General features: G+C 42.2%; 5 protein-coding genes across 8 annotated transcripts in view; 2 read left to right on the plus strand and 3 right to left on the minus strand.

Annotated features, from left to right (window-relative positions):
* Window positions 1-19,420, minus strand: part of SLC17A2 (solute carrier family 17 member 2) — an 87,251-nt gene extending 67,831 nt beyond the window's left edge. For 2 of the 4 annotated variants that reach the window (XM_082413036.1, XM_082413034.1), the window contains exon 1: window positions 221-2,137. In XM_082413036.1, the coding sequence (XP_082269162.1) occupies window positions 221-409 (189 nt within the window). In that variant the 5' untranslated portion in view covers window positions 410-2,137. Of the gene's footprint in view, window positions 1-220; window positions 2,138-19,238 lie in introns of those variants that run through there. The other 2 variants (XM_082413033.1, XM_082413035.1) reach the window with 2 other exon arrangements.
* H1-1 (H1.1 linker histone, cluster member) lies at window positions 2,510-9,055 on the minus strand. Its single transcript, XM_082413073.1, has 2 exons — window positions 8,494-9,055; window positions 2,510-4,791 (listed from the first exon to the last, which is right to left on the minus strand). The coding sequence occupies exons 1-2, from the start codon at window positions 9,038-9,040 to the stop codon at window positions 4,745-4,747; spliced, it is 594 nt and encodes a 197-aa protein (XP_082269199.1). The 5' UTR covers window positions 9,041-9,055; the 3' UTR covers window positions 2,510-4,744.
* Window positions 11,616-12,591, plus strand: H3C1 (H3 clustered histone 1). Its single transcript, XM_082413085.1, has one exon. It carries the CDS (start codon window positions 11,619-11,621, stop codon window positions 12,027-12,029), a length of 411 nt encoding a protein of 136 aa, XP_082269211.1. The 5' UTR covers window positions 11,616-11,618; the 3' UTR covers window positions 12,030-12,591.
* Window positions 12,800-13,259, plus strand: H4C1 (H4 clustered histone 1). The gene has a single exon (XM_082413100.1). It carries the CDS (start codon window positions 12,814-12,816, stop codon window positions 13,123-13,125), a length of 312 nt encoding a protein of 103 aa, XP_082269226.1. The 5' UTR covers window positions 12,800-12,813; the 3' UTR covers window positions 13,126-13,259.
* A 10-nt stretch (window positions 19,421-19,430) lies between the features above and the next one.
* Window positions 19,431-22,994, minus strand: H4C2 (H4 clustered histone 2). Its single transcript, XM_082413102.1, has one exon. It carries the CDS (start codon window positions 20,540-20,542, stop codon window positions 20,231-20,233), a length of 312 nt encoding a protein of 103 aa, XP_082269228.1. The 5' UTR covers window positions 20,543-22,994; the 3' UTR covers window positions 19,431-20,230.
* Window positions 22,995-24,579: the final 1,585 nt, after the last annotated feature.

Consider the following 24,579-nt stretch of genomic DNA (forward strand, 5'->3'; position numbering starts at 1 on the left):
TGAAAAACAAAAAAAAGGAGGGGGAGGGGAGAGAACAAGGAGCTGGATGCATCTGGGATTTGCTGCAGAAGCATGGTTGCTTCTCCTGAAGGACAGGCAAAGCTGTCACTGTCCTAGAAGACTAATTCATGGCCATTCACTAAGCACATGCCAATTTTTGATGAGTATCAAACCACCCCAAAACTTATTTGCTTAAAACTACTACCATTTATTCACTTACAATTCTGTAGGTCAGCTGGTGGTTCTTGTAGTCAGGGTTGAATTCTGCTGGTTCTTCTCCTGTGCCTCTATCAACTGGAGAGTCAGCTGGCATTGGGTAACATAGGATGGCCTCACCTGCAAGTCTGGCAGTTGGTAGGCTGTTGACTGGGTGCTTCATTTTCCAGCAGACAAGCTCAGTCTCTTTCATAACATGGGTGTTTCAGGGCTGTCGGAGAACCAAGATGGGGACAAGCTGCAATGTGCCAGGCTCTTTTCAAGCATCTGCTCAGGTCACGTTTGTTAAATCACTTGGCCAAGCCCAGATTCAATGGACAGAGATATAAACTCCACCTCTTGATGAGAGGAGCTACAATGTCACATTGTAACGAGCAATAGGATGAGATAAATTTAGAACAATTTTTGCAATCTATCATAAGAAATTTGCTGTATACAGTCTCAAAATCTAAATTAAGGAGGGACAGAGATGCAGAGACATTCTGAGTCCCTGGTCCTCCATAGATTCAGCACCAGTTTCTCCCCAAAGACAAGGTCTATTAGAGCTCTCAGCGCCATCAATAATTGCACTTTCTTCATCCACACAAACAGCCTCAGTGCCTGGGATTCTGTGAGAATGGCTCCTCATATCGTCCTCTCTCAGCCTTGCCTCTCACGCCCACTCACACCAACAGCCTCAAGTGGAGTCTGTGCACCGGTTCTCTGGGACTCGCAGGGAGGGAACGGCGTTATCAGGCAGCTGGGATTGGAAATGCAGGAAGCTCTGCACATAGGCTCTTCACCCCAAAAAAGTCCCTTCTTCACCAGGAATAAGGAAGACAGCGATCGTTGTTCAAGAAGGTGCTTGATTAGCATATTAATTAGCTTGTGGCCAAGAGACTATGCTAATCTCCTTGAGTTTATCCTGATGCCCCTGGACAAGTAAAAATGATCCAATCTGTCATATTCCAGGAACTGGGTGTCCGCTCATCACTCCAATTCATGGGCAGGGCCTCCAGTCTTCAGAGCTCCTTCTCTTTCTCACATCTTGTATCTCCGCCATCAGTCTCCCTGTGTCTCTTTTCTCTAGGTTCTCTGAGGATGGGACTGGTTTTTTTCCTTTTTTCAATCTTGATGCCACTCCTGAGTTCCTGTTTTAGTTCTCTGGACATCCTGTAATCCATTAAAGATATTAGGTAAAGTTTAAAAATAGAAATTTCCACCTTTCTATGGTCCAGCCAGATCTATGTCCAATTTCTGATTTTACTTACAAGTGGACAAGTGACACCACCCCTCTGTGCCTCCATCCGCTTCCTCAAGTGTAATAGTGGGGCAGTAATCCCAGTTTGTAGTGAGAAGTGCTCAGGCACAAAGCACTAGGTATACAACACAATAAACAGGATTTTTGTTAATTTATATAATGATTACAAAGCACTTTTATACTTCTGACCTGCTGAAGAGGAATTCTTGGGCCACCATCACTTATTCTTTGTGGAATCCTGGGTAATTCAATTCTTTCTCTGGGCCTACCATTACTCCAGAAAAATATTAACTCAGTTTTAGAGATCGACGAAGAAACAACATTCACTACTGTGAGGGGCTCCGCCCAGATCAGTGGTTCTCAACCCTTGAAGCAAATTCCGGTACCTAGAGAGCTTTTAAATAACTTACTGAAGACTGGCCTGCTCCAGACAAATTAAAAAGGGATGTGGACGTGAGGGAGGGGAGCTCAGGCAGAGGACTGACATCCTGCGGTTCTGTAGGTGACGCTGAAGGGTCTTCTCCCCCGGGGAGTGTTGCCAGGTATCACTTCTTGGCCTTACCCAGGCCCACCACACCCCAGACGAGCCACAAGATAACTTCAGCACCTCCCCCCCTCCACGGGGCACTCTCACTTCTCTCCAGATGCGGGTCCTGGGGGCGTTCAAGGTCCCACCCCCACTCGGGCCACGTGTGTCCCCCCAGCTAAAGCAGGGCGGGCGGGCGGCAGGACCCCTGGGGACTGCCCTTGGGCTGCGGCCTCCCTTCCACATTGGCGGGCGGGTGGCAGGTGGGCCGGGCGGCCGGGCGGCCGCAGGATGGAGTCGAGGCCTCCCTGCGTTCCGCGAACTGGCCGGAGCTGGTCTACGAGGAATTGCCAATCAGAGGGGCCCTTTCTATTCAACCGTGGCCTCATTTTAACTGAATTACATTTGCAACCACCCTATTTCCAAAGAAGGTTACATTCTGAAGCAATGGGGGTTATGATTTAAACATAACTTTTGGGGGAAGGGGGGGTGGGTGGGACATAATTCAACCTACACATTGTCTAGGCTTGCACACTTGGACTTTGCCCTCTCTCTGAAGAGTCAACAAATAAGTGAATGAGCCTTTAAAAAACAGAAACATACAGAAGTGTGGCAGAGAGTGGCTGTTTACCAAACCTACATCGTCTTCCTAGGCACTGGAATGAGAATATTTCACCTACTTCCTTACATACTCCCTTTGTAGTTAGGAGTTCCCATGTGGAAAGGGAAGCATCGTGACCCTCCAGAGAGTTTAGAGGAAGAAGTGATAAATTAGTTCAAAGAGAGCACCTACAAATTATAAAACGTACTCCCCTTTCTTCTCACTTTTTTGCATTGACCATGGCTCAGTATAGATTTGACGTAAAAGCGTACTACCCTTAAGGTATTATTGGCCTTTAATAGCTGGTAAGGAGATGCTGTGGGGTGGAGTTCAGAGAGCACGTTAGTTCCTACAGAATTTTCCCTGGCAGAAACAAAAACTAAATGACTTCCAAGGCTTTTCTAGCTCTAAGAATTCCACAGTTCTTTGAAAAGCTGGAATTGTCCTACAATTGCCCTATAATTGAAAAATAAGAACAGGAAGAGTGGATGATCTTATTCATATTTTATAAAGGATCATCAATTCTCAATTAAAACAATGTGGTATTAGTGCTTAACAGAAAGACTGACACAACAGAATAGAAAGTCTAGAAATAGACAAATAATACAGGAATTTTGTATCCAATAAAGAAAGCATTTCTAATCACTAGGAGTAAGATGGACTTTTTTAATAGTGCTGAGACAACTAGATAGCCATTTGTAAAACACCAGAAGGAACTTCAAGTAGATCAAAGATTGAAACATAAAAGCGAAACAAAACAAAAAGCCAGAAGTACTTAAAGAAAATATAGGCGAATTCCTTTGATTCTTGAAGTGGGAAAGACCTTTCTAAATATTACTCAAAATCCAAAAGCCATGAAAGAAAATATTGGTAAATTCAATTACGTAAAAATAAAAAGGCTGCATAACAAATTTTATCATAATCAAAGTTAAACGACAAATGACTATCTGAAAAAAATATTTTGCAACTCTTATTATAAAGGGCTAATCTCGCTAATATATAGAGAGCTTCTGAAACCAGAATAAACCGTTGTTCCTTTACACAATGAATATCATGTGCCCATGGAAAGAAAAAGGAAGACCTCTGTTTCCTGTTGTAGGCACAGCTCCAGGACATACTGCTAAGCGAACAATGGTAGAGAACATGTATATATTATCCTATGAAAGGGTGAGAAGGAAGAGTATATATATTTTTCATTTCTATTTGCATAAAGAAATAGTGGAAGGGGAACTGTGTCGTCAGGGACAGTGGTGTGGAACTTGACTTCTAGGTGCATATCTTTTCATACGGTTTTGATTTTTGAATCAAATTATTTATTAAAAAATAAAATTAACAAAGATGTGACCCATGATAGTTGAAATCTAGTAATATTCTTGTCTTTAGGTATTTGTATTTGTTTTTAAGCTTCCATTGTTATACTTTTACCATGCCCTGTTATTTGCAATGTTACTTTTCACTCTTTGAAATAGAAATCCCACTTCTGAGGACCTACTTTTGAGACACACTTGAAAATGATTATGTAATTGTTGTTAACTAAATTTTTAAGAATCCAGCAATAGGTGACTGGTGAAATAAACTATGTAGCATCGCACAGTGGAATACTGTGGGTATTTGCAAGGCCGCCATTTTACTATTTAGGAGTTAGTACTTCTTTTTTAATCCAGTTCTGTTTTTATACGCAGAATAATTATAGTTTTCTACATGGGCACATTGTTGAAGAGCTGAAAAATATGTTATGGTATAAAGAAAAGAACAAATTCCCTTCTCCTCTCCCAATATTCCCCATTTTTACTTTGGCCACATAGGATACAATAAAACTTGTAGCATCAAGATGAGAGAGTTCTCCCTTCATCTTTTTTTTTTTTTCTTTTATGTGTTATTATTGTACATCTTACACAGCAAAACCCCTTATTTATGGTTTATATCTTCTTAAGGAGGCCCCACTGGTCTTCAGTTGTTCTGGAAGTCATATAACCTTCTGTTCTTTTCTCTGTCCCTCTCTTTTCTCTTTTCTTTCAAAAAACCCCACAGGCAGGGATAATCAAACCAATTATTAGTAAAGAATATAATTTCTGTGTCACCACTCTTACCTACTTGTCTCAGAAGATCTCTCAGACAATCAATGAGATTGATTTCAAGTCTGTCTCCTCTTACATGGATGTTAGAGCTGATATAATTCTGTGGTCAGAACATCAAAACAATAGACTCCTGGAATTGTAAAAGACCATAAAGAGCATGTTAACCACTGGGTTTCAGACTTCTTTGATTGTAACCCCAATAAGATATGCTTTCTTCTTTATGACCCAGAACGTACACGCATATGCCTAACAACATAAGTGTCTGAAGCCTAAATTCCAGGAAGCCGTATTTATCCTTACAATGTGCACACTCTAATATGTTCTAGTCGATTCTATTCCTAACAGGCCATGAAAAACACTACTCTAATCTAACCGTTTTGCTTTTAAATAAGCAAATGGAAGCACAAAGAGGTAGAATAATGATTCAGATTTATGGATGATAAATGATCAGGGCCAGGTCTCCTCTGTCCTTTCCCCTTTCTTTATATTCTTCTCTACCTCAGTCGCCCCCTTGGTGACCTCACCAAGTCTCATGACTTTAAATGCCATCCATAGACCAATGACTCCATCTTAATTCAACTCCATCCTCCCCAAAACTACTCTTGTCAAAACTACTGACCTCCATACTGCTAAATCAAGGAACTATTCTCAGGCTTCTAATCACTTCAGTCTATCATCAACATTCGAACCCAGTTGATTACTCCCTTATCCACTTGGTAATCTCTTGGACTCTGCAAATTTCACAACAGAATTTCTGATTCACTCTCCCCCAACTCCACCACAACACACTTGCTTCTCTCTTATAGATGACCGTCTTAGGAAAACTCATCTCATTCTTTCAGCCACATTGAGTTTGAGGGCTTAACATTTAAGAAAGCACTGAACAAATTAAAAGAGAAAAACCATATGATTATATCAATACATGAAGTACGGCAGCCATTAAAAATTTTTTTTTAAAGTAAAATAGGAATTGAAGGTAACCATTTAAATATAATGGAGATACAAAAAGTTAATAACAGATATTATTCTAAAGGACAACACTTAATACCATGCTAATGAAAACCAAGAACTAAAAAGGGATGCCTCCTAAAAATATTATTCAACTTTATTTTGGAAATTCTTAGCAAATGCTATACAAAAAGAAAATTAAATGCTTGGTATTCACATTTAAGGAAAACAAAAAAAGTTAAAATTATTTTGCTAATGACTAGGAAAAACTCAAGGGGCTCTCAGTTTAAGGAGTAAAGGAAGTAGAATTATAGAAATTAGTAAGTTTGCTGGATATAACATATCAATACATTTTTTCCTTCCTAGCAGTAAGACCTAAAAATAGGAAATGAGTATTCCATTCACAATAGAAACAAGGAAATAAATTAATTAGGAATAGATTTGAGAAGGACACATGACTCATACAGAGAGAACAGTAGAAAAGAATGAGAATACAGAAATAGATCTCATTATATAAGAATTTAATAAATAACAAAAATGATATATTTCAGTTCAGTGTGAGAAGTGAATGGATTATTTAACAAATGGTGTTAAAACAACTGGCCATCCATCTGGAAGGATGTAAACTTGGATTCTATCTTAAACTACATAAAACAAATTCTAGATGGATTAGAAAGTAAACATTTTTTAAGAAGCAAACAATTTTAGAAGAAGAGCTAGGAGGTGAATAAATAATGGAGGGGTGGGATTCAGTTTCTAAACCAAGAGTGGAAATCTAGAAGCTATAAAGATACACTTGTGATTAAAATGTCTAATATTCAAATTTTATATATATCTAATAAATTTTAAATAATACATATAAATGGGAAATATACCATAAACAAAGGAAATATAGAGATAAAAGCCAAGAGTAGAAAACTATCTGCAACACAGGTGATAAGTATAAGGTTCATTTTTCTATCATATAAAAAACACAATTAGGCAGGAAAAAGACAAACTGCCTAATGAAAAATTAACAGATATATAAATGGAAATTCTCTGAAAAGCTTATTCAAATGGCCAATAAACCTAAAGAAAGGATGCACTGGTGGTCATGGTAATGCAAATCAAAGTGACAATGTGAAATAATTTTACCCCCTTTAGACTGGCAGAAATTAATGAGATCACACCCTGATGGTTGGAATGCAGGAGGGGGAGCCATTTTCAGGCTATGTCAGGGCCAACTGAAATTTAAAATACACTCTAACTAATCTAGCAATTTCAGCTTTGGAATTCTATTGTTTATTGCACCATGCTCAGCAGTTGTAAATAGAGATGTCAATACTTATCAATATGAAATGGATGAATAAATTATTCTACTCCACATGCAGGACATTAAAAAAAAAAAGATTTGACTTGAAAGGATTTCCTTTAGGGTTAAGAGAAAAGCAGAGAAGCGTATATATCGCCATTTTGTAAATAATAATAAAACCCTACCAGAAAAAGAAAACAATCATGCATGTTTATGGATAAGTGTATGTAAAAGACTGAATTCAAAGGAAAACATGAATAGCTACATACCTGTTTGGGGAAGGGGAGTAGGGATGTGAAGTGACAGTAAGGCAGACATTAAGGGGATGCAAGAAGCCATGCAAAACAATGGGGAAAAAAAGACAAAACATAAAACAATTGACTATTAAAGAATATTTATGCACATAGGTAAAAGTTTTACAACTAATTGAGCTTCATTAAGTGAAAGTGAGTAAACCTGGCTCAACATATGGTACTTTTTTTTTCTCGGATGTGAAAAAAGACGTTATTAAAATGAATCCCAGAATTAAAATTTCAAAAGCTTAAAGGGGCAATTCTATGAAAGTGTCCCAGAGTATTTAACGTGGTGCAGCGCACCAGGGTTGAAAACCCTGCAGGCGGAGAAATACGATCTAGTTAGGCACAGAGTGGGAGCTTCAAATATTATCCAATCAGGGCAGTTCTGTTTCTATAAAGAGAAACCAGGACTAGCTGACAACCTGCAAATGGACCCAGGGTAAGTCGCCGAGCGTGGACGATCTGCAAGGTCAGAGCTCGACTGTGATGTCGCTGCAGGAGGCGTGTGAGGCCTACCTGGTGAGCTCAAGGACACCAATCTGAGTGCCATGTAAGCCAGAGGATCACCGTCATTCCCAAGGTCAGACAGCTCTTGAGCCACATCTCAAAAGCATTTTTCAGGGCCATCCAATTTTGGAAAAAGCCGATTTAGCAATATTGCCCAAGAACATAATGTCCCCACTTTGGTCTCGCAGAGAACGCCAGGGAAATGTTGAGTAGACAAACGAGCACATAGTACACGGACCCAGCCTCAGCCACGGGTTCAATCGCAGTTACAGGTAGTTACCACTGAGGACGAATGTTTGGGGTGTGGGACTTCAGAATCGGTTTAAAAAGCTCCCCCAGGTATTTCTAACGTACAGGTAAGATGTAAGCTTCAGGTTAAAACGGGACTAGGGAAATAAGCTCCTGAGCGTTGTAGTTTAAATCACTTGGGAGACCAAAACAAAAACACCAGCTTCCTCAGGAATCAATTTACAAATCCCACAGCGAGAATTTAACTTAACCTCAAAAGAATTCTGACGTGGAGCAAGGATTGGCTTAAACACACTGCATTTGCATGGGGGCTGAAATTTATGAAACTTGTAAGACAGGAGAGCTGTGTACTTAAAGCTCTTTCCCTGAAATAAGTAGGTGGCTCTTAAAAGAGCCGTTGGGTTATTGGAAGCAGCTTCCAAGTGGGACTTTTACTTTTTCTTCGGTGCTGCCTTCTTGGGCTTGGCGGCAGTCTTTGGCTTGGTCACCTTCGCTTTGGCCGCTTTGGGTTTCACAGCCTTGGCTTTAGCAGGACTCTTACCTATTTTCTTAGGCTTCACAACCCTGGACTTCTTGGGACTCTTGGAGGTCTTCTTTGTCGCCGCAGGCTTTTTAGCCTTCTTCGGAGTCTTGACACCTTTTTTGCCAGCAGCCGCCCCGGTGGCCTTCTTGGGCTTCTTAGAAGAACTTGTTACCTTCGCTTTCGCTGCCACCTTTGTGGCGCTGGGCTTGCTATCCACCGAGGCTACTCTCTTGTTGAGCTTGAAAGACCCCGAGGCGCCGGTGCCCTTGGTCTGCACCAGAGTGCCTTTGCTCACCAGGCTCCTAAGGCCCAGCTTGATACGGCTGTTGTTCTTCTCCACGTCGTAGCCGGCGGCCGCCAGCGCCTTCTTGAGCGCAGCCAAGGACACGCCGCTGCGCTCCTTAGAAGAAGAAACGGCCTGCACAATCAGCTCCGAGACTGAAGGACCCGCGGATTTCTTCTTAGCGCCTGCTGCAGCCTTCGCAGGCTTCTTTGCTTTCCTACCAGCTGAAGGCTTCTCGGGGGGAGTGGAAGCAGCTGGAACGGGCGGTGCGGTCTCGGACATTACGGAAGCAAAGAAAGACTAAACAAACGACTAAGACCTGACAAGGCAGTAAAACTCGAGCGGCTCAAGCGCGCGGTATTTATAGGGCGAGGCTGAGCTGTGATTGGTGCGCGCTGGCGCCCGCCCCCGGCACCCTAGCGCCCCCTGCGCGCCCCGCCGGGTCTCCGAAGGCCAATGCCGGCCGCTGGGGCCTATAGGCCTTCTTCCCTGCCGCTTGCACTGAGGCACCCAGACAGCACCCTGTCCCCCTCCTCCCCCCATCCCCCGCGCCGGTCGCCTAATGGAGACAGAAATACTAGGCAGGGAAGGGTACGGCTCTGCCGCCCATTACCATCAGAGTGTGCTACTTCTCTTTAAAAAAGCAGGGTTTTTTCCTAGGGGGAGGTGGGGTGGGAAAGAGCTGTAAAGAAGGCAATCACGTAAGAATCCAAGGAGTTTCACGTGAAACCTCGCCTCTAGGAAGCAATGTCAAAAGGACATTTGTTTCTAATCTGCAATAAATGCAAAACGTGTCTTGAGTGACTGGGGAGGGAGAGCAGAAAGCGAGGGGATGTAGGCCTGGTCTGCAGGTTTGGGACAAGTTCTCATCGATGCCATTGCCTTTCCTGGCAGCGCTGAGTGATGTGTGGTAGACCCGAGACGCCGGTGCCCTTGGTCTGAACCAGCGTGCATCTATTTGGGGCAAAGAATTGTAGAAAGCAAAAGAACTGGCTAACACCGCAGTTAACACTCAAGCTGCACCGGTGGAAAACAGCACGCAATTTCTGTAATTGCAACTTGCTTCTACAGTCTAATGCACTTAACGAACTTTCGACCCCTTTTCATCCTCACAACATATCCCAAGCTCAAAAGCTAGCGCAAGAGAAACATCAAGTAAGCACTGGGTGGACTGAATTGTTCCCGGACAGGCATTGCACGCGGGGAAGTGTGGGTGTGGGTGTCGAGGCGAGGGTGGGGGATACGTTGCTTTAGTGTGGAAGCACAGCCCGGGGATAACATTTTAGAACTTGTTTGTGGTTGTAAAAGCGTCAACAATGCTAAAACGACTTCAGACTGCGAATCAGGCTAACTACTGAAAGAATAAAATGCCCCTCTCACAGCCCCGTTCTGGATGACATCCTCTCACAATTCTGCCCTGGGATCTTCTAGCAGCAGGGAGAATGCAATGACGAGCCATTCCCGCGCGCGCGACTGCGGTTTTCAAACAAGTCCGCCTCAGTAACCGGCGCTTCCCTGGTAGCCCTCAAACAACATAAGAGCTTGTTTCCGGCTTGTGGCCAATAATGTAAGGGTTCCAGACGCACGATTCGTCCATCTTCTTTACCACCCTGTGTTACTTGTTTTCTTGAGAGTCTGTATTTACAAAATGCATTATGTAATTTCTAAGAACTTGAAAAAGAACAGTTGGAACTATGCGTCTTAGTTTGAAGGATAGTCATTTATAACACAGGTATACAATCTCCAAGCTGAAGGTTTCGTAGGTGAAAATTTCTGGAAAGACATAAATTTTTCTTAGAGTAATAAACATGGCTTCTAATCAAACAAAGCTTTTAAAAGAGAAAATATGCATGCAGCATTTCCTTATTTAGATAATAATTTGTACCTCCCGTGTCTAACGTGTTAAACAGCTTCAAATGCAATAGAAACGCTCCATGCAAATGAAGGATGCTATATCTCCTTTCTTAATGGCTACCCAGTATAATAAACTTAGCCAATCAGAAGGTAGAATCTGGGTTACCGCCTCTTCGTATAAAAGGTTCTCATTCGGTGTTTTTAAAGTCGACTATTTTACATGACGTATAGGATCAGTCGTTGGCAATATTAAGCTGTCCTCGTTTTGGTCCGTAATCCATTCATAGGCCCTAGTCCATCGCCTGCTCTTCATAGGTGAACTTCTGAGACGTCGTGCATGGCGTGATTGTGTGTTCGGCGTTGTACCCGGCTAAATGTATTCTAAACTTTAGAAAACTTAAGTTTCAGGAAGTTCCAAGTGTAAAGTCAGAGCATAAACACTTAACAAAAAAGTGCCTTGTTACAGGAAATATTTCTGGAAATGCTAGTTTGATTTTACTATGCTTGAGTTTACATCTTGTAGGTTTCAAAGAAGTTTCTCAGTCAGTTTAAGCGTTACAGAGGGATTACTTTTTTTGTGAAATGGTTTTGGAAATTTATAATCCGCTATCGGGTTATCGAGCAGGGAATGTAGAGTACATTAGGGCAATATTCCCTCAATCTCCCCTCCCCCCCAGAACCTAAATAAATATACAGAACTACAGTACCAATGAAGTTAAGGTCTGTTTTTTCGAAAAGGTAACGCTCAAGGCATTGCATTCTCATGAAAATCGTGTGCGGAAAGGAACAAGAAAACAAGTTGGAAAGAGCCGAGGATATAACGTAGTGGCCAATGAAACTGCACGGTTGTTGTAAAGTTTCAATGTAGACCAATCAGAGCCTGGAACGTAATATTTAAACATTTTTCTCGCCCAATCACGTCCCCTTAGGTACTATAAATACTAGCAAACTGCTGGGCGATATTTTTGTGCTAATATTCGGTACGTCTGTGTACTTGTCACTTGTCATGGCTCGCACTAAGCAAACTGCTCGTAAGTCCACTGGCGGCAAAGCGCCTCGCAAGCAGCTGGCCACCAAGGCGGCTCGCAAGAGTGCGCCGGCCACCGGCGGCGTGAAAAAACCCCACCGCTACCGACCCGGCACGGTGGCCTTGCGCGAGATCCGCCGCTACCAAAAGTCCACGGAGCTTCTTATCCGTAAACTGCCTTTTCAGCGCCTTGTGCGTGAGATTGCCCAGGATTTCAAGACCGATCTGCGCTTCCAGAGTTCGGCGGTGATGGCACTGCAGGAGGCATGCGAAGCCTATCTGGTGGGTCTTTTCGAGGACACCAATCTGTGCGCCATCCACGCTAAGCGTGTTACCATCATGCCCAAGGACATCCAGTTAGCCCGCCGGATCCGCGGGGAGCGGGCATAATTACTGCTTTTCTCTGAAACTTCAACCAAAGGCTCTTTTCAGAGCCACCCACGTTTTCAAGTAAGGGCTGTAAGAAACTAACTTTCCAGCTCAAGTTGTTCAGTATAACTTTGCATCTGCTTGGGAATGAAAAGACCTGCATCAACACTTGTAGGATTATGGATAATGTTTGTCTAAATATCCACTGCGTATGCGAACACACTGGCCCTTTATAAGTGTTTATGTAAATAGTACTGTTTTCTCTTACCTTAGTAAAGAGCCAGAGTTTCAGAGGCACGCGAAATGATTGGCATTTGCAGAGCATTTTAAAAACATGGCCTTGTGCGTATTAGTTGTGAAACAAACAGGAATAGTATGAGTATAAACTTTTTTACGTTTCTAACTTTGATCTTGATATTTTTTACGATTATCAAAATTTATTGATAATAAATTTTCGCCTTTTTAAGTATTTCTTCTACTTAGGATATTTGGAATCATATTTCCTCTAAGCCTAATTTCTCCAAGTACTGTAGTTAAAACAGTAGCCCAGTCACGGAGGCAAAGACTATTGGTCAAACTGATCTCTTCCCACCTGCCCCACCCGCCCGGCCCTCCCCGCCCTTCCGCGTGAGTTCCCGCGGCTTGGAGGCGGGATTAAGGGAGGGGACTGTTGGCGTCACACTTCCGGTTTGCGCGCTTTCCATTCTCTCTTTCGGGGGGGTTGGGCGGGGGAGAGGTGGTAGGTATATAAGGATCCGCTCTCCCCTTCTTTGTCAGTTGCTGTTGGTTTGCTTCTCTCAAAACCATGTCTGGGCGCGGCAAAGGCGGCAAGGGTCTGGGTAAGGGAGGCGCTAAGCGCCACCGCAAGGTTCTGCGCGACAACATCCAGGGCATCACCAAACCCGCCATCCGCCGCCTGGCCCGGCGTGGCGGTGTGAAGCGCATCTCCGGCCTCATCTACGAAGAGACCCGCGGGGTGCTGAAGGTGTTCCTGGAGAACGTGATCCGGGACGCCGTCACCTACACCGAGCACGCCAAGCGCAAGACTGTCACCGCCATGGACGTGGTCTATGCGCTTAAGCGTCAGGGACGCACTCTCTACGGCTTCGGCGGTTAAGCTTTCCGATTTCTCCATCAAGAATTAGCATTTCTCAACCAAAGGCCCTTTTCAGGGCCACCCAACTACTCATAAAAGAAAGCTGTAACCATTAGCCAAGGCACAGGAGTCTGCAGCTCATTGGTGTGGTTAAATGAAAACTACTGAGACATCCCCGAGTCAGAAAACATTGCGGGGATTAATGTCTGTATATATCCATGTAACTCCCACTCTCGGCTCCATTCACTGGACACAGGTAGGGGGGAAAGATGATACTCAAACTTACTAAAGAAAAGTGGAAAAGAACCAAGTATGGCGAGAAACTTGAATCGGTTTGCAGGAACAAAGAGAAGCACTGCCCAATCAGAAAGCCCCATCCATGGATTTCAACCAATCAGAACTGATGATCTCATGTGGTTCCCCGCGGCGACCCAAATTTGGGGGATGGGAAATTGGGCGAGAAACGCCAAAGCCCTTGTTTAGAGAATTTTTTTTAATTTGTGTTTTTACGGGTTATGAAATAGACTCCGACGAGACATCTGAATGGCTCTCAGTCATGTCCTGAGAACAGTACTGAAATTACCGCCGCTAATAGGATGATTTGTCTCGATTAAAAAAATAATCTCTGAAATGTTAGGCAGAAGGGGAAACCGAATTCAGACTGCCAGCAAACCCAGGGCAATGAATTCAGGCGAAATTAAAATCTCGTTTATGAAGAAAACGCGCTTCCTTCTCTTTCGGTGTCAACACAGCCCTCAGCAGTTAGCCGTACTTTTTTCCTTACTTCACAGAGGAATGGAAATTAGGGTGATGGAAATGTTCTAAAATTAAATAGATTGTAGTGGTGGTTGTACAACTAAGTAAATATACTAAAATTCATTGAGTTGTACACTTAAAGTGGGTGAATTTTATGGTATATAAGTTATATCTCAATAAAGCTGTTTTACATATATGTATATAAGTATATGTATGTGTGTGTGTATATATATGTATATATATATATACATATATATACACACACATATATAATCACCAGGCAGGGTAGCAGGAGATTGTAGGGTAGGCACTGTTGGTCTGTGAAGAGGTTCTCTTGCTAAAGTTGAAAGTATGGCCTGCTTGGTCTAGTCTGTCATTATAGCCACAGGTTTTTAAGCAAGAATATCCCTAGATCAATTATATGTTTCAGTAGCATACCAGACTTTAGAACTCAGCTGGAGAAGGGATGTGAATTCACTTGAAGTTGGCTAAAAGGGAAACAGCTTATCCTCATCTAAAAAGATATTTACAAATGCCTCTGTCATTAGGTTCCTTTTTGTATCATTTTTATAGAAGGCTGATTTCAGCCTCAGTGTGTTAGTTTCAGTCACTATTTCTCCTAGCTTTTTTGGTCCCATTTCCCACATGATAACTGTCCTCCAAGATTTTGGGGGGAATGATAAAAGTACGGAGCCTGGCTTAATTTAAACTGACAATGGGGAGAGTTCAAGGCTGTATCCTAGATGACCAGAGGAGCAAAAATGGGCCTGGTTGGGAGAGTGGTCACTTTATGTTTTCCTTAGCTGGTGTCCTGGTGTCCGTCGGGAGATATGTATTGATTTCATGTAATGTGCCAGATACTGTTGTAGGCATTGGGGTACACCAGTAAGCAAATGAGAATTTCCTGTCCTACATTCAGAGCATATGTAATGAAGTGTGTGGATAGTTTTCCTACACTGGAGGGAGGTGTGGTTGCTCAATAGACCAGCTTCTGTTACGGTTGGCCTGTCTTTTTTAGTTCATAAGCCGTGTAGGTAGTATCACACTCATTTTAGTCATACCCACTACCTGAGTGAAAAACCTGTGAGCCTTCCTCAGGCCTAACAGTCATGAAGTCCTTGTTCAGAACAAAGATAATGCTGCCTGATTTGCCATTCCTGCATCATTCCTAAGAGCCAGAGAAAACCTGGCATGCTGACTGATTCAGGCAGTGCCAGGTCAAGGAATTGTAGATGGGGGATCGATTATGGCAGCCCTCTGGTGGGCTAGGGGGGTGGGAGAGGGCCTGAGCGCTTGTGTAGAAAATTCATGCATGCATTCATTCAACTCTGCCATGAAAGGACACAAGGGAAGACAGCAGTCTATGAAGCAGGAAATGGGTCATCAGACACCAGATCTGTCTGCATCTGTCCAGTGCCTTGATCTTGGACTTCAGCCTCCAGAACTGTGAGAAATGTTTGTTGTTAAAGCACACAGTCTATGGTGTTTTTATTATAGCAGCCTGAACCAAAATACCATTTAATGGATATAGATAATATTTTCTTTATCTGGTCCCTTCTCATGACAATTTACATTGTTTCCACTCATTTACTATTACAAACAATGTGCTGCATTAAACCATGTTTAAGTTCTTAGTGATCTCATCCAGTCTCACCGTTTGTATGTTGATGAGTCCCCAAATTTTTATCTAGTCCAGACCGCTCACCTGAACTTTAGAATCTCGCTTTCCCAACCACCTAGTCAGTATCTCCTCCAGTGTCAAGAGAGAGACATTAGCAGAGTAACCAGGCAGCAAAGTGTTTTCTAGAGCAGCCATCAGTACACCCTTTTCAAACATTAAATCAAAGATGCTGATTATGCAGTTAGCTGGTTTATCAATTTGAGGACATACTTTAAAAAACTTTTATAATAACCATATTGTCATGTTTGAAAGTTTCATTAAAAAAAAATACAGTTTACTGCAGACACAGGAAAGAGATGAGCTGGAAGGAAGGTGAAGGTGCAAGAGAGCCACCTAAGAGCCACTTAACTGCAAAGGAGGGAGCTTCTCCCTTACAACCTCAAAGGCCCTGACAGAGGCCTAGGGGTTCAGAACAGACTCCCTTAGTCTAGTAAATGGGAATTTAAAAACTCTGCTTAGCCAGGGGCTTAGGGAGGGCCCCCAGCCCGAGGATGAAAATCAGCAATGCCGAGGCATTTTTTTTTTTTTTTTTAACATCTTTATTGAAGTATAATTGCCTTACAATGGTGTGTTAGCTTCTGCTTTATAACAAAGTGAATCAGTTATACATATACAATATGTTCCCATTTCTCTTCCCTCTTGCATCTCCCTCCCTCCCACCCTCCCCATCCCATCCCTCTAGGTGGTCACAAAGCACCGAGCTGATCTCCCTGTGCTATGCGGCTGCTTCCCACTAGTTATCTATTTTACATTTGGTAGTGTATATATGTCCATGACACTCTCTTACCCTGTCACATCTCACCCCACCCCCTCCCCATATCCTCAAGTCCATTCTCTAGTAGGTCTGTGTCTTTATTCCCGTCTTGCCACTAGGTTCTTCATGGCCTTTTTTTTTTTTTTTTCCCCTTAGATTCCGTATATATGTGTTAGCATACTGTATTTGTTTTTCTCTTTCTGACTTACTTCACTCTGTATGACAGACTCTAACTCCATCCACCTCATTACAAATACCTCCATTTCATTTCTTTTTATGGCTGAGTAATATTCCATTGTATATATGTGCCACATCTTCTTTATCCATTCATCTGTCGATGGACATTTAGATTGCTTCCATGTCCTGGCTATTGTAAATAGAGCTGCAATGAACATTTTGGTACATGACTCTTTTTGACCTATGGTTTTCTCAGGGTATATGCCCAGTAGTGGGATTGCTGGGTCGTATGGTAGTTCTATTTGTAGTTTTTTAAGGAACCTCCATACTGTTCTCCATAGTGGCTGTATCAATTTACATTCCCACCAACAGTGCAAGAGTGTTCCCTTTCCTCCACACCCTCTCCAGCATTTATTGTTTCTAGATTTTTTGATGATGGCCATTCTGACCGGTGTGAGATGATATCTCATTGTAGTTTTGATTTGCATTTCTCTAATGATTAATGATGTTGAGCATTCTTTCATGTGTCTGTAGGCCATCTGTATATCTTCTTTGGAGAAATGTCTATTTAGGTCTTCGGCCCATTTTTGGATTGGGTTGTTCGTTTTTTTGTTATTGAGCTGCATGAGCTGCTTGTAAATCTTGGAGATTAATCCTTTGTCAGTTGCTTCATTTGCAAATATTTTCTCCCATTCTGATGGTTGTCTTTTGGTCTTGTTTATGGTTTCCTTTGCTGTGCAAAAGCTTTTAAGTTTCATTAGGTCCCATTTGTTTATTTGTGTTCTTATTTCCATTTCTCTGGGAGCTGGGTCAAAAAGAATCTTGCTGTGATGTATGTCATAGAGTGTTCTGCCTATGTTTTCCTCTAAGAGTTTGATAGTGTCTGCCCTTACACTTAGGTCTTTAATCCATTTTGAGTTTATTTTTGTGCATGGTGTCAGGGAGTGTTCTATTTTCATACTTTTACATGTACCTGTCCAATTTTCCCAGCACCACTTATTGAAGAGGCTGTCTTTTCTCCACTGTATATGCTTGCCTCCTTTATCAAAAATAAGGTGACCATATGTGTGTGGGTTTATCTCTGGGCTTTCTATCCTGTTCCATTGATCTATATTTCTGTTTTTGTGCCAGTACCAAACTGTCTTGATTACTGAAGCTTTGTAATATAGTCTGAAGTCAGGGAGCCTGATTCCCCCAGCTCCATTTTTCGTTCTCAAGATTGCTTTGGCTATTCGGGGTCTTTTGTGTTTCCATACAAATTGTGAAATTTTTTGTTCTAGTTCTGTGAAAAATGCCAGTGGTAGTTTGATAGGGATTGCATTGAATCTGTAGATTGCTTTGGGTAGTAGAGTCATTTTCACAGTGTTGATTCTTCCAATCCAGGAACATGGTATATCTCTCCATCTATTTGTATCATCTTTAATTTCTTTCATCAGTGTCTTATAATTTTCTGCATACAGGTCTTTTGTCTCCTTAGGTAGGTTTATTCCTAGATATTTTATTCTTTTTGTTGCAATGGTAAATGGGAGTGTTTTCTTAATTTCACTTTCAGATTTTTTGTCATTAGTGTATAGAAATGCAAGAGATTTCTGTGCATTAATTTTGTATCCTGCTACTTTACCAAATTCATTGATTAGCTCTAGGAGTTTTCTGGTAGCATCTTTAGGATTCTCTATGTATAGTATCATGTCATCTGCAAATAGTGACAGCTTTACTTCTTCTTTTCCGATTTGGATTCCTTTTATTTCTTTGTCTTCTCTGATTGCTGTGGCTAACACTTCCAAAACTATGTTGAATAATAGTGGTGAGAGTGGGCAACCTTGTCTTGTTCCTGATCTTAGTGGAAATGGTTTCAGTTTTTCACCATTGAGGACAATGTTGGCTGTGGGTTTGTCATATATGGCCTTTATTATGTTGAGGAAAGTTCCCTCTATGCCTACTTTCTGCAGGGCTTTTATCATAAATGGGTGTTGAATTTTGTCGAAAGCTTTCTCTGCATCTATTGAGATGATCATATGGTTTTTCTCCTTCAGTTTGTTAATATGATGTATCACATTGATTGATTTGCGTATATTGAAGAATCCTTGCATTCCTGGGATAAACCCCACTTGATCATGGTGTATGATCCTTTTAATGTGCTGTTGGATTCTGTTTGCTAGTATTTTGTTGAGGATTTTTGCATCTATGTTCATCAGTGATATTGGCCTGTAGTTTTCTTTCTTTGTGACATCTTTGTCTGGTTTTGGTATCAGGGTGATGGTGGCCTCATAGAATGAGTTTGGGAGTGTTCCTCCCTCTGCAATATTTTGGAAGAGTTTGAGAAGGATAGGTGTTAGCTCTTCTCTAAATGTTTGATAGAATTCACCTGTGAAGCCATCTGGTCCTGGGCTTTTGTTTGTTGGAAGGTTTTTAATCACAGTTTCAATTTCAGTGCTTGTGATTGGTCTGTTCATATTTTCTATTTCTTCCTGGTTCAGTCTCGGCAGTTTGTGCATTTCTAAGAATCTGTCCATTTCTTGCAGGTTGTCCATTTTATTGGCATAGAGTTGCTTGTAGTAATCTCTCATGATCGTTTGTATTTCTGCAGTGTCAGTGGTTACTTCTCCTTTTTCATTTCTAATTCTATTGATCTGAGTCTTCTCCCTTTTTCTCTTGATGAGTCTGGCTAATGGTTTATCAATTTTGTTTATCTTCTCAAAGAACCAGCTTTTAGTTTCATTGATTTTTGCTATTGTTTCCTTCATTTCTTTTTCATTTATTTCTGACCTGATCTTTATAATTTCTTTCCTTCTGCTGGCTTTGGGGTTTTTTTGTTCTTCTTTCTCTAATTGCTTTAGGTGCAAGGTTAGGTTGTTTATTCGAGATGTTTCCTGTTTCTTGAGGTAGGCTTGTATTGCTATAAACTTCCCTCTTAGCACTGCTTTTGCTGCGTCCCATAGGTTTTGGGTCGTCGCCGAGGCATTTTTAAACCCGAGATCACTGGCTTTACAGGGGGGTGACGACACTCAGCATGATGCCTGGCTCAAACTCTAGAGGTACCTGAGGCCAGGGTCTGGGGCCGACCCAGCGGAGGACGGGGAGGTGGTGGGAAGGGAGAGATCATAGAAGGCAGATCTTTCCTGACGTTGCTAAAGGCAAATACACTAGGAATTAACACCTGGCGTCTTGCTGGCAATGTATTTTAATTGATCTGGCTTCTGACTTCTTGTGAGCGAAGCAGCACCCTCGCAGGTTCTGGCAATTTGTACAAATATCTACTGAACCCTCCCAGGACTAAAAACAAGATCGGCGGCGATTCAGTAATGCCCGCTTCCCAGGAAAGAAACTGCCTCCTCGACGAAACTCTGGCCGGCAATTGATGCTCCTTTTACAGACGATGTGGGGTAGGCAGGATCCCTCCCACTAGAAAGAGCCGGGGACGCCGGGCCATAAGTCCTTCATCGAGGTTACCGGGACTTCCAGACCCCTCTCATTAGCTTTCCTTAGTCCAGCGTTAGCCCCACCCACAAGCAAGCCCTCGCAGCCTGATTAGGCGAAGGTACCGCTACTCTTAGCAGGTGCCCAAAGATTGGCTGATGGAGACCGGCAGCGAAAGCGAACCGTTTGGCCTGTAGTTAAGGCCACGGTAGCCTTAAAACAGAACCACTTTCTTTTCAAAAGAGATACGTTTTGAGCACGTTAAGTCGCGTACAGCTCTTCCTGAGCGGAGGTGGGCGGCCCTGAAAAGGGCCTTTAAAAAAAATGTATAGAAGGAGACTTTAGCCACCGAAGCCGTAGAGAGTGCGTCCCTGGCGCTTAAGCGCATAGACCACGTCCATGGCGGTGACAGTCTTGCGCTTGGCGTGCTCGGTGTAGGTGACGGCGTCCCGGATCACGTTCTCCAGGAACACTTTCAGCACCCCGCGGGTCTCTTCGTAGATGAGGCCGGAGATGCGCTTCACGCCGCCACGCCGGGCCAGGCGGCGGATAGCTGGCTTGGTGATGCCCTGGATGTTGTCGCGCAGAACCTTGCGGTGGCGCTTAGCGCCTCCCTTACCCAGACCCTTGCCGCCTTTGCCGCGCCCAGACATGATTACCTAAATTATCGCAAACGTACAGAATGCAACAGGCTACTACCTGCTCAAGAGTAATTATAAGCTATAGTCGGACCTCGTTGAAAACTGAAAGCGCAGGCGGGAAAAGAGGCACTGACAGCGCCCCTTTGGCTCCGCCCCTCTCGGCAGTGATCCAATGACTATGTGGGAGAGAAGCTAGTAAAGAGGTTCACTTTTAAACTGGATTGTTTTGCTCCCTTTGCTCTTTGCATCTGAGGCTGTTTATTTCTTCGGCTGAGAATGTTAGTGGAGGCTTATACAGTATTTTATGGCAAATACTGTACTTTCTCATTCAGGAGGAAGTGATTGTTAGTTGCTAAGGGTAGCAGAATATGACTCCCCATTCCCCCACTCCCATATGTTTCTTTGGCAGAAGGACTATTTTTGAGCTGATTATTTTTTAAAAAACACCATACACAAAAACATTTCTAAAAACAGAGTAGAATTAACTCTTTTGTGAGGGACATTTACATTTATAAAGGGAATTTTGATTTGTGTCTTTTTCTCTGTACCGGGAAGAGAAGGATGACTAAATCACCAGAGAATCTCATCAATGAGGAGGCACTAGACTTAATTCTGTATAACAACCTTACCCTTGTTGTTCCTTTTCCTGGTAACCTCTCATAACTGGCTCCCACCCACTTCTTAGCTGAAGATGGTATTTAAGGTGGTGGCTTGGGCCAATTTTGGGAGTTTACTCAGTTTTTCTAGGTATTTCTCAAGCCTATGTGAGGTATACATGTTATTAAGCTTCTGTTTGCTTTTCTCTTGTTAATCTACCTTTTATACAGTGGTTCTCAGCCAAGAACTTAGAAGCGTAGAAGGAAAGTTATTTTCCCTCCCTTATAGGTATATTGATTATTTTGAGCTGTAGCAGAAAAACAGCAAATGTAGAGGGAAGATTTCTCTGAACTCCCATTATCTGCCTAAAGACAGATCCTCCAAAAGGAGCTCAATTGTCATAAATCCCTTCCCAAGGAGTTTCATTAACTAGGGAAGAGTGACACTTATCTGAGGAAAGGACACTAAAAATTGACACCACACCCAGACAAACCTTGGCACAACCTATTGTCCACAAAAATTAATTTCAATCTAAGACAGAAATAGAGGATTTTATTAGAGCCAACCCGAGGATTATAACCTGGGAGACAGTCTTTCAGAAAACTCTGAGGACTGTTCTGCTTGTCAGAGGTCAAAGCACAGCTATATAAGTTTTTGAGACAAAGAGTCATATATCAAAGTTACATATTGAATCTACATAGTCCAGACCTTCACGTACAAGGTGAGTAGTGGGGCATCACAATCCCTTACAGGATTGAGAAAGGAATGTTATCTCCTAAGGAGTTACCTTGCTGGAACCAGGAGAAAATTGCTCTTTTCAATGAAGCAGGCATTCCTGTGTCTTCTAAGGAAGTCTGGTCAATCTGTAATGTGCACAATGCACACTAAAGAGGGTAGTGGCCCAAATAAGCAGAGAGAAAATTTTATGTTTAGAAATTTTCTTATCCTGCCTTAAACATAATTTTATTTTATCCTGTCATACCTCTCCCATCTATGCTTCTAAGGGCCCAATCATCTTTCCTAAAAATTATTTACTCTCCCCCAAGAGGCCTACATACATACCACCCCCAACCCCTTTTCCCTATTAAGATGGTGTTTAAGTCTGAATTTTAAGCCACCTTGAGGAGTTACTCATTTTTCCCTGGGTATCTCCCACGTATACATGAGGGCTACATGTTACTTCTGTTTTGTTTTTCTCTTGTTAATTTGTCTTTTATTTCAGGGGTCTCATAGAGGGAGAATTATTTTTCCTTCCCTACAGCTGTGTGACCTTTAACCTTGCCTTTGTTTTCTTTATCTGTAAAACTGGGTAATGATAACACTGATGGAATTCTAGTGAAGATTTAATTTAGCTATTGTAAGCAAAGCATTGGAACAGAGACTGGCCCATGAAGTCCTATATAAATATGACTTGTTTTCAGTTGGTATTATTTCTTTTTTCTTTTTTAAAGGAATTCCTTTATTATTATTTTAAAAATTATTTATTTATTTTTAGCTGTGTTGGGTCTTCGTTTCTGTGCAAGGGCTTTCTCTAGTTGTGGCAAGCGGGGGCCACTCTTCATCGCGGTGCGCGGGCCTCTCACTATCGCGGTCTCTCTTGTTGCGGAGCACAGGCTCCAGACCCGCAGGCTCAGTAGTTGTGGCTCACGGGCCCAGTTGCTCCGCGGCATGTGGGATCTTCCCAGACCAGGGCTCGAACCCGTGTCCCCTGCATTGGCAGGCAGACTCTCAACCACTGGGCCACCAGGGAAACCCTGGTATTATTTCTTAAAGAATCTTCCTGGACTTGAGATATTGCCCTGAGGTCTCATCTTTACTCCTGACACAGTATCAATCACACAGATATGCATTTACTCTTGAGGATTTTTTTTTTATATCACAGCATCTAATAAAGGACAAAGCATCAAAGCATTGTTTTGTTTTTCATACGTGACATGTTAAACATGGTGGGTCCAAATATGTCCCTTTGGGCCCTCTCCCAAGGTGCACTGACAATCTCAGGCTTCTAGCTTTCCTGCAGCCAAGCCTGGGGTGCTGTTCAAATCTCCATACCAGTTTCCCACTATTGTGTTAAATTTCTTGAAAACACTCATTGAGCAGTAACTCACTTCTACTGGGACAACTGGAAAGCCTACTACTAAATTTTTAAGTCTGAAAAATTCACCCTGTCCTTGACTTCCTCCTCCTTTCCTTTGAGAGTCTTTATAACAAACCAAAAGTCATTCTAGACTCCAACAGCATTAGCTGTAAACTTCAACCTGTGGTGTAACATCACTCTGCAGCCTGGGTAAGAAAAACCCTTTTTGACTGAAGACCTTGCAGCAGCCATTTAAAAGATACAATCTGTACATTAAACACCCCCTTTTGTCTTCAGCCCGACCTTAGTCACTCCCCTAATATAAAATAATAGATGCTTAATGCAATGATATTAAAATGCTGGCACCACACCCCTGCCCAAAGTGTTCAGTAAATTTTCTTTCACAAATTTGATTTTCTTCCACGTTTGATTTTAAAATGTCTGCTGAATTTTATTTCTAAACTGAGCAGAATCTACGCAAGTAAGTAATGCCAAATAAAAAGGAAATTTAGAAGCTAAAGTTTGTCTTTATTTCAAATTTCGAAAAATCCTAGAGTATGAGAGAAAATGATACACAGTTCAGGAAAATTATAGCATTTATATGATGCTATGTGTCCAAAACTTGATGCATATTATTCCAATAACAACCCTACGAAGTGGGTAGTGTTACTCCCATTTTTCTGATGATGGAGAAGGTGATTTGTCTACGATGACACGTTAAGTAGTAAAGCTGGGATATGAACCCAGGTAAGCTAGCATCCAAGTGCTGCCAGCTTGCTGAGTATACCCTAGAAAAATTAACAAGGTTATGAATTGTAAGACTGTGTTAACCTTTTTTTCCTAGATATTGCATAGTTGTTCTGTTGAGGGGCTCAAGTAAATGAAGACTTAAAGCCAAATTCATGTTCCTTGGCTGGGGAGGGGAAGGATCAGCCAGTCCCAGTCATTGTCCCCTGCCTATCTGATCCTCAACCAGCAATGGGCACTTTTACTTTTTTAAAGCTATCCTATCAGGCCCTGTATATAAAACACTTTTTTCCCAAGATACATAAAATATTAAAGGAAAAAGTCAAACAGTGTACGTAAGAGCCAGCACAGCAATAAACAAGAAAAACCAAGATACCTGGACTTCAGCAGGGGCCAAGAGTTGAGGGGCAAAATCACCTTGGTTTAAGCCAAGGGCATTGGTGCCTCTGACAGACCCCTTATATGGGTAACAAAGGTCTGTGCCAGGCAGAGGCTTATACCAGTCTGGAAAAAATAAAATGTTAAAACAATATACACAGAGAGAAATATCTTTGTCATTTTAAAAAATACATTATTTTGTAAACCAAAAGTTTTTATTGAAACCCTGAAATGTAAATAAATCCAAGTG

Source organism: Balaenoptera physalus (assembly GCF_965194825.1).
Source record: "Balaenoptera physalus genome assembly, chromosome: 11".
Lineage (NCBI taxonomy): Eukaryota > Metazoa > Chordata > Mammalia > Artiodactyla > Balaenopteridae > Balaenoptera > Balaenoptera physalus.

What these genes read in the sequence shown, in the direction of transcription:
- H1-1 (XM_082413073.1), bottom strand. Translation starts at nt 9,040, where the DNA reads ATGTCCGAGACCGCACCGCCCGTTCCAGCTGCTTCCACTCCCCCCGAG. An exon ending in TGTGAAGCCTAAGAAAATAG is followed by an intron (nt 4,792 to 8,493) that starts GTAAGAGTCCTG and finishes TTACAATTCCAG; the next exon opens with GAGTCTATTGTTTTGATGTT.
- H3C1 (XM_082413085.1), top strand. Translation starts at nt 11,619, where the DNA reads ATGGCTCGCACTAAGCAAACTGCTCGTAAGTCCACTGGCGGCAAAGCG.
- H4C1 (XM_082413100.1), top strand. Translation starts at nt 12,814, where the DNA reads ATGTCTGGGCGCGGCAAAGGCGGCAAGGGTCTGGGTAAGGGAGGCGCT.
- H4C2 (XM_082413102.1), bottom strand. Translation starts at nt 20,542, where the DNA reads ATGTCTGGGCGCGGCAAAGGCGGCAAGGGTCTGGGTAAGGGAGGCGCT.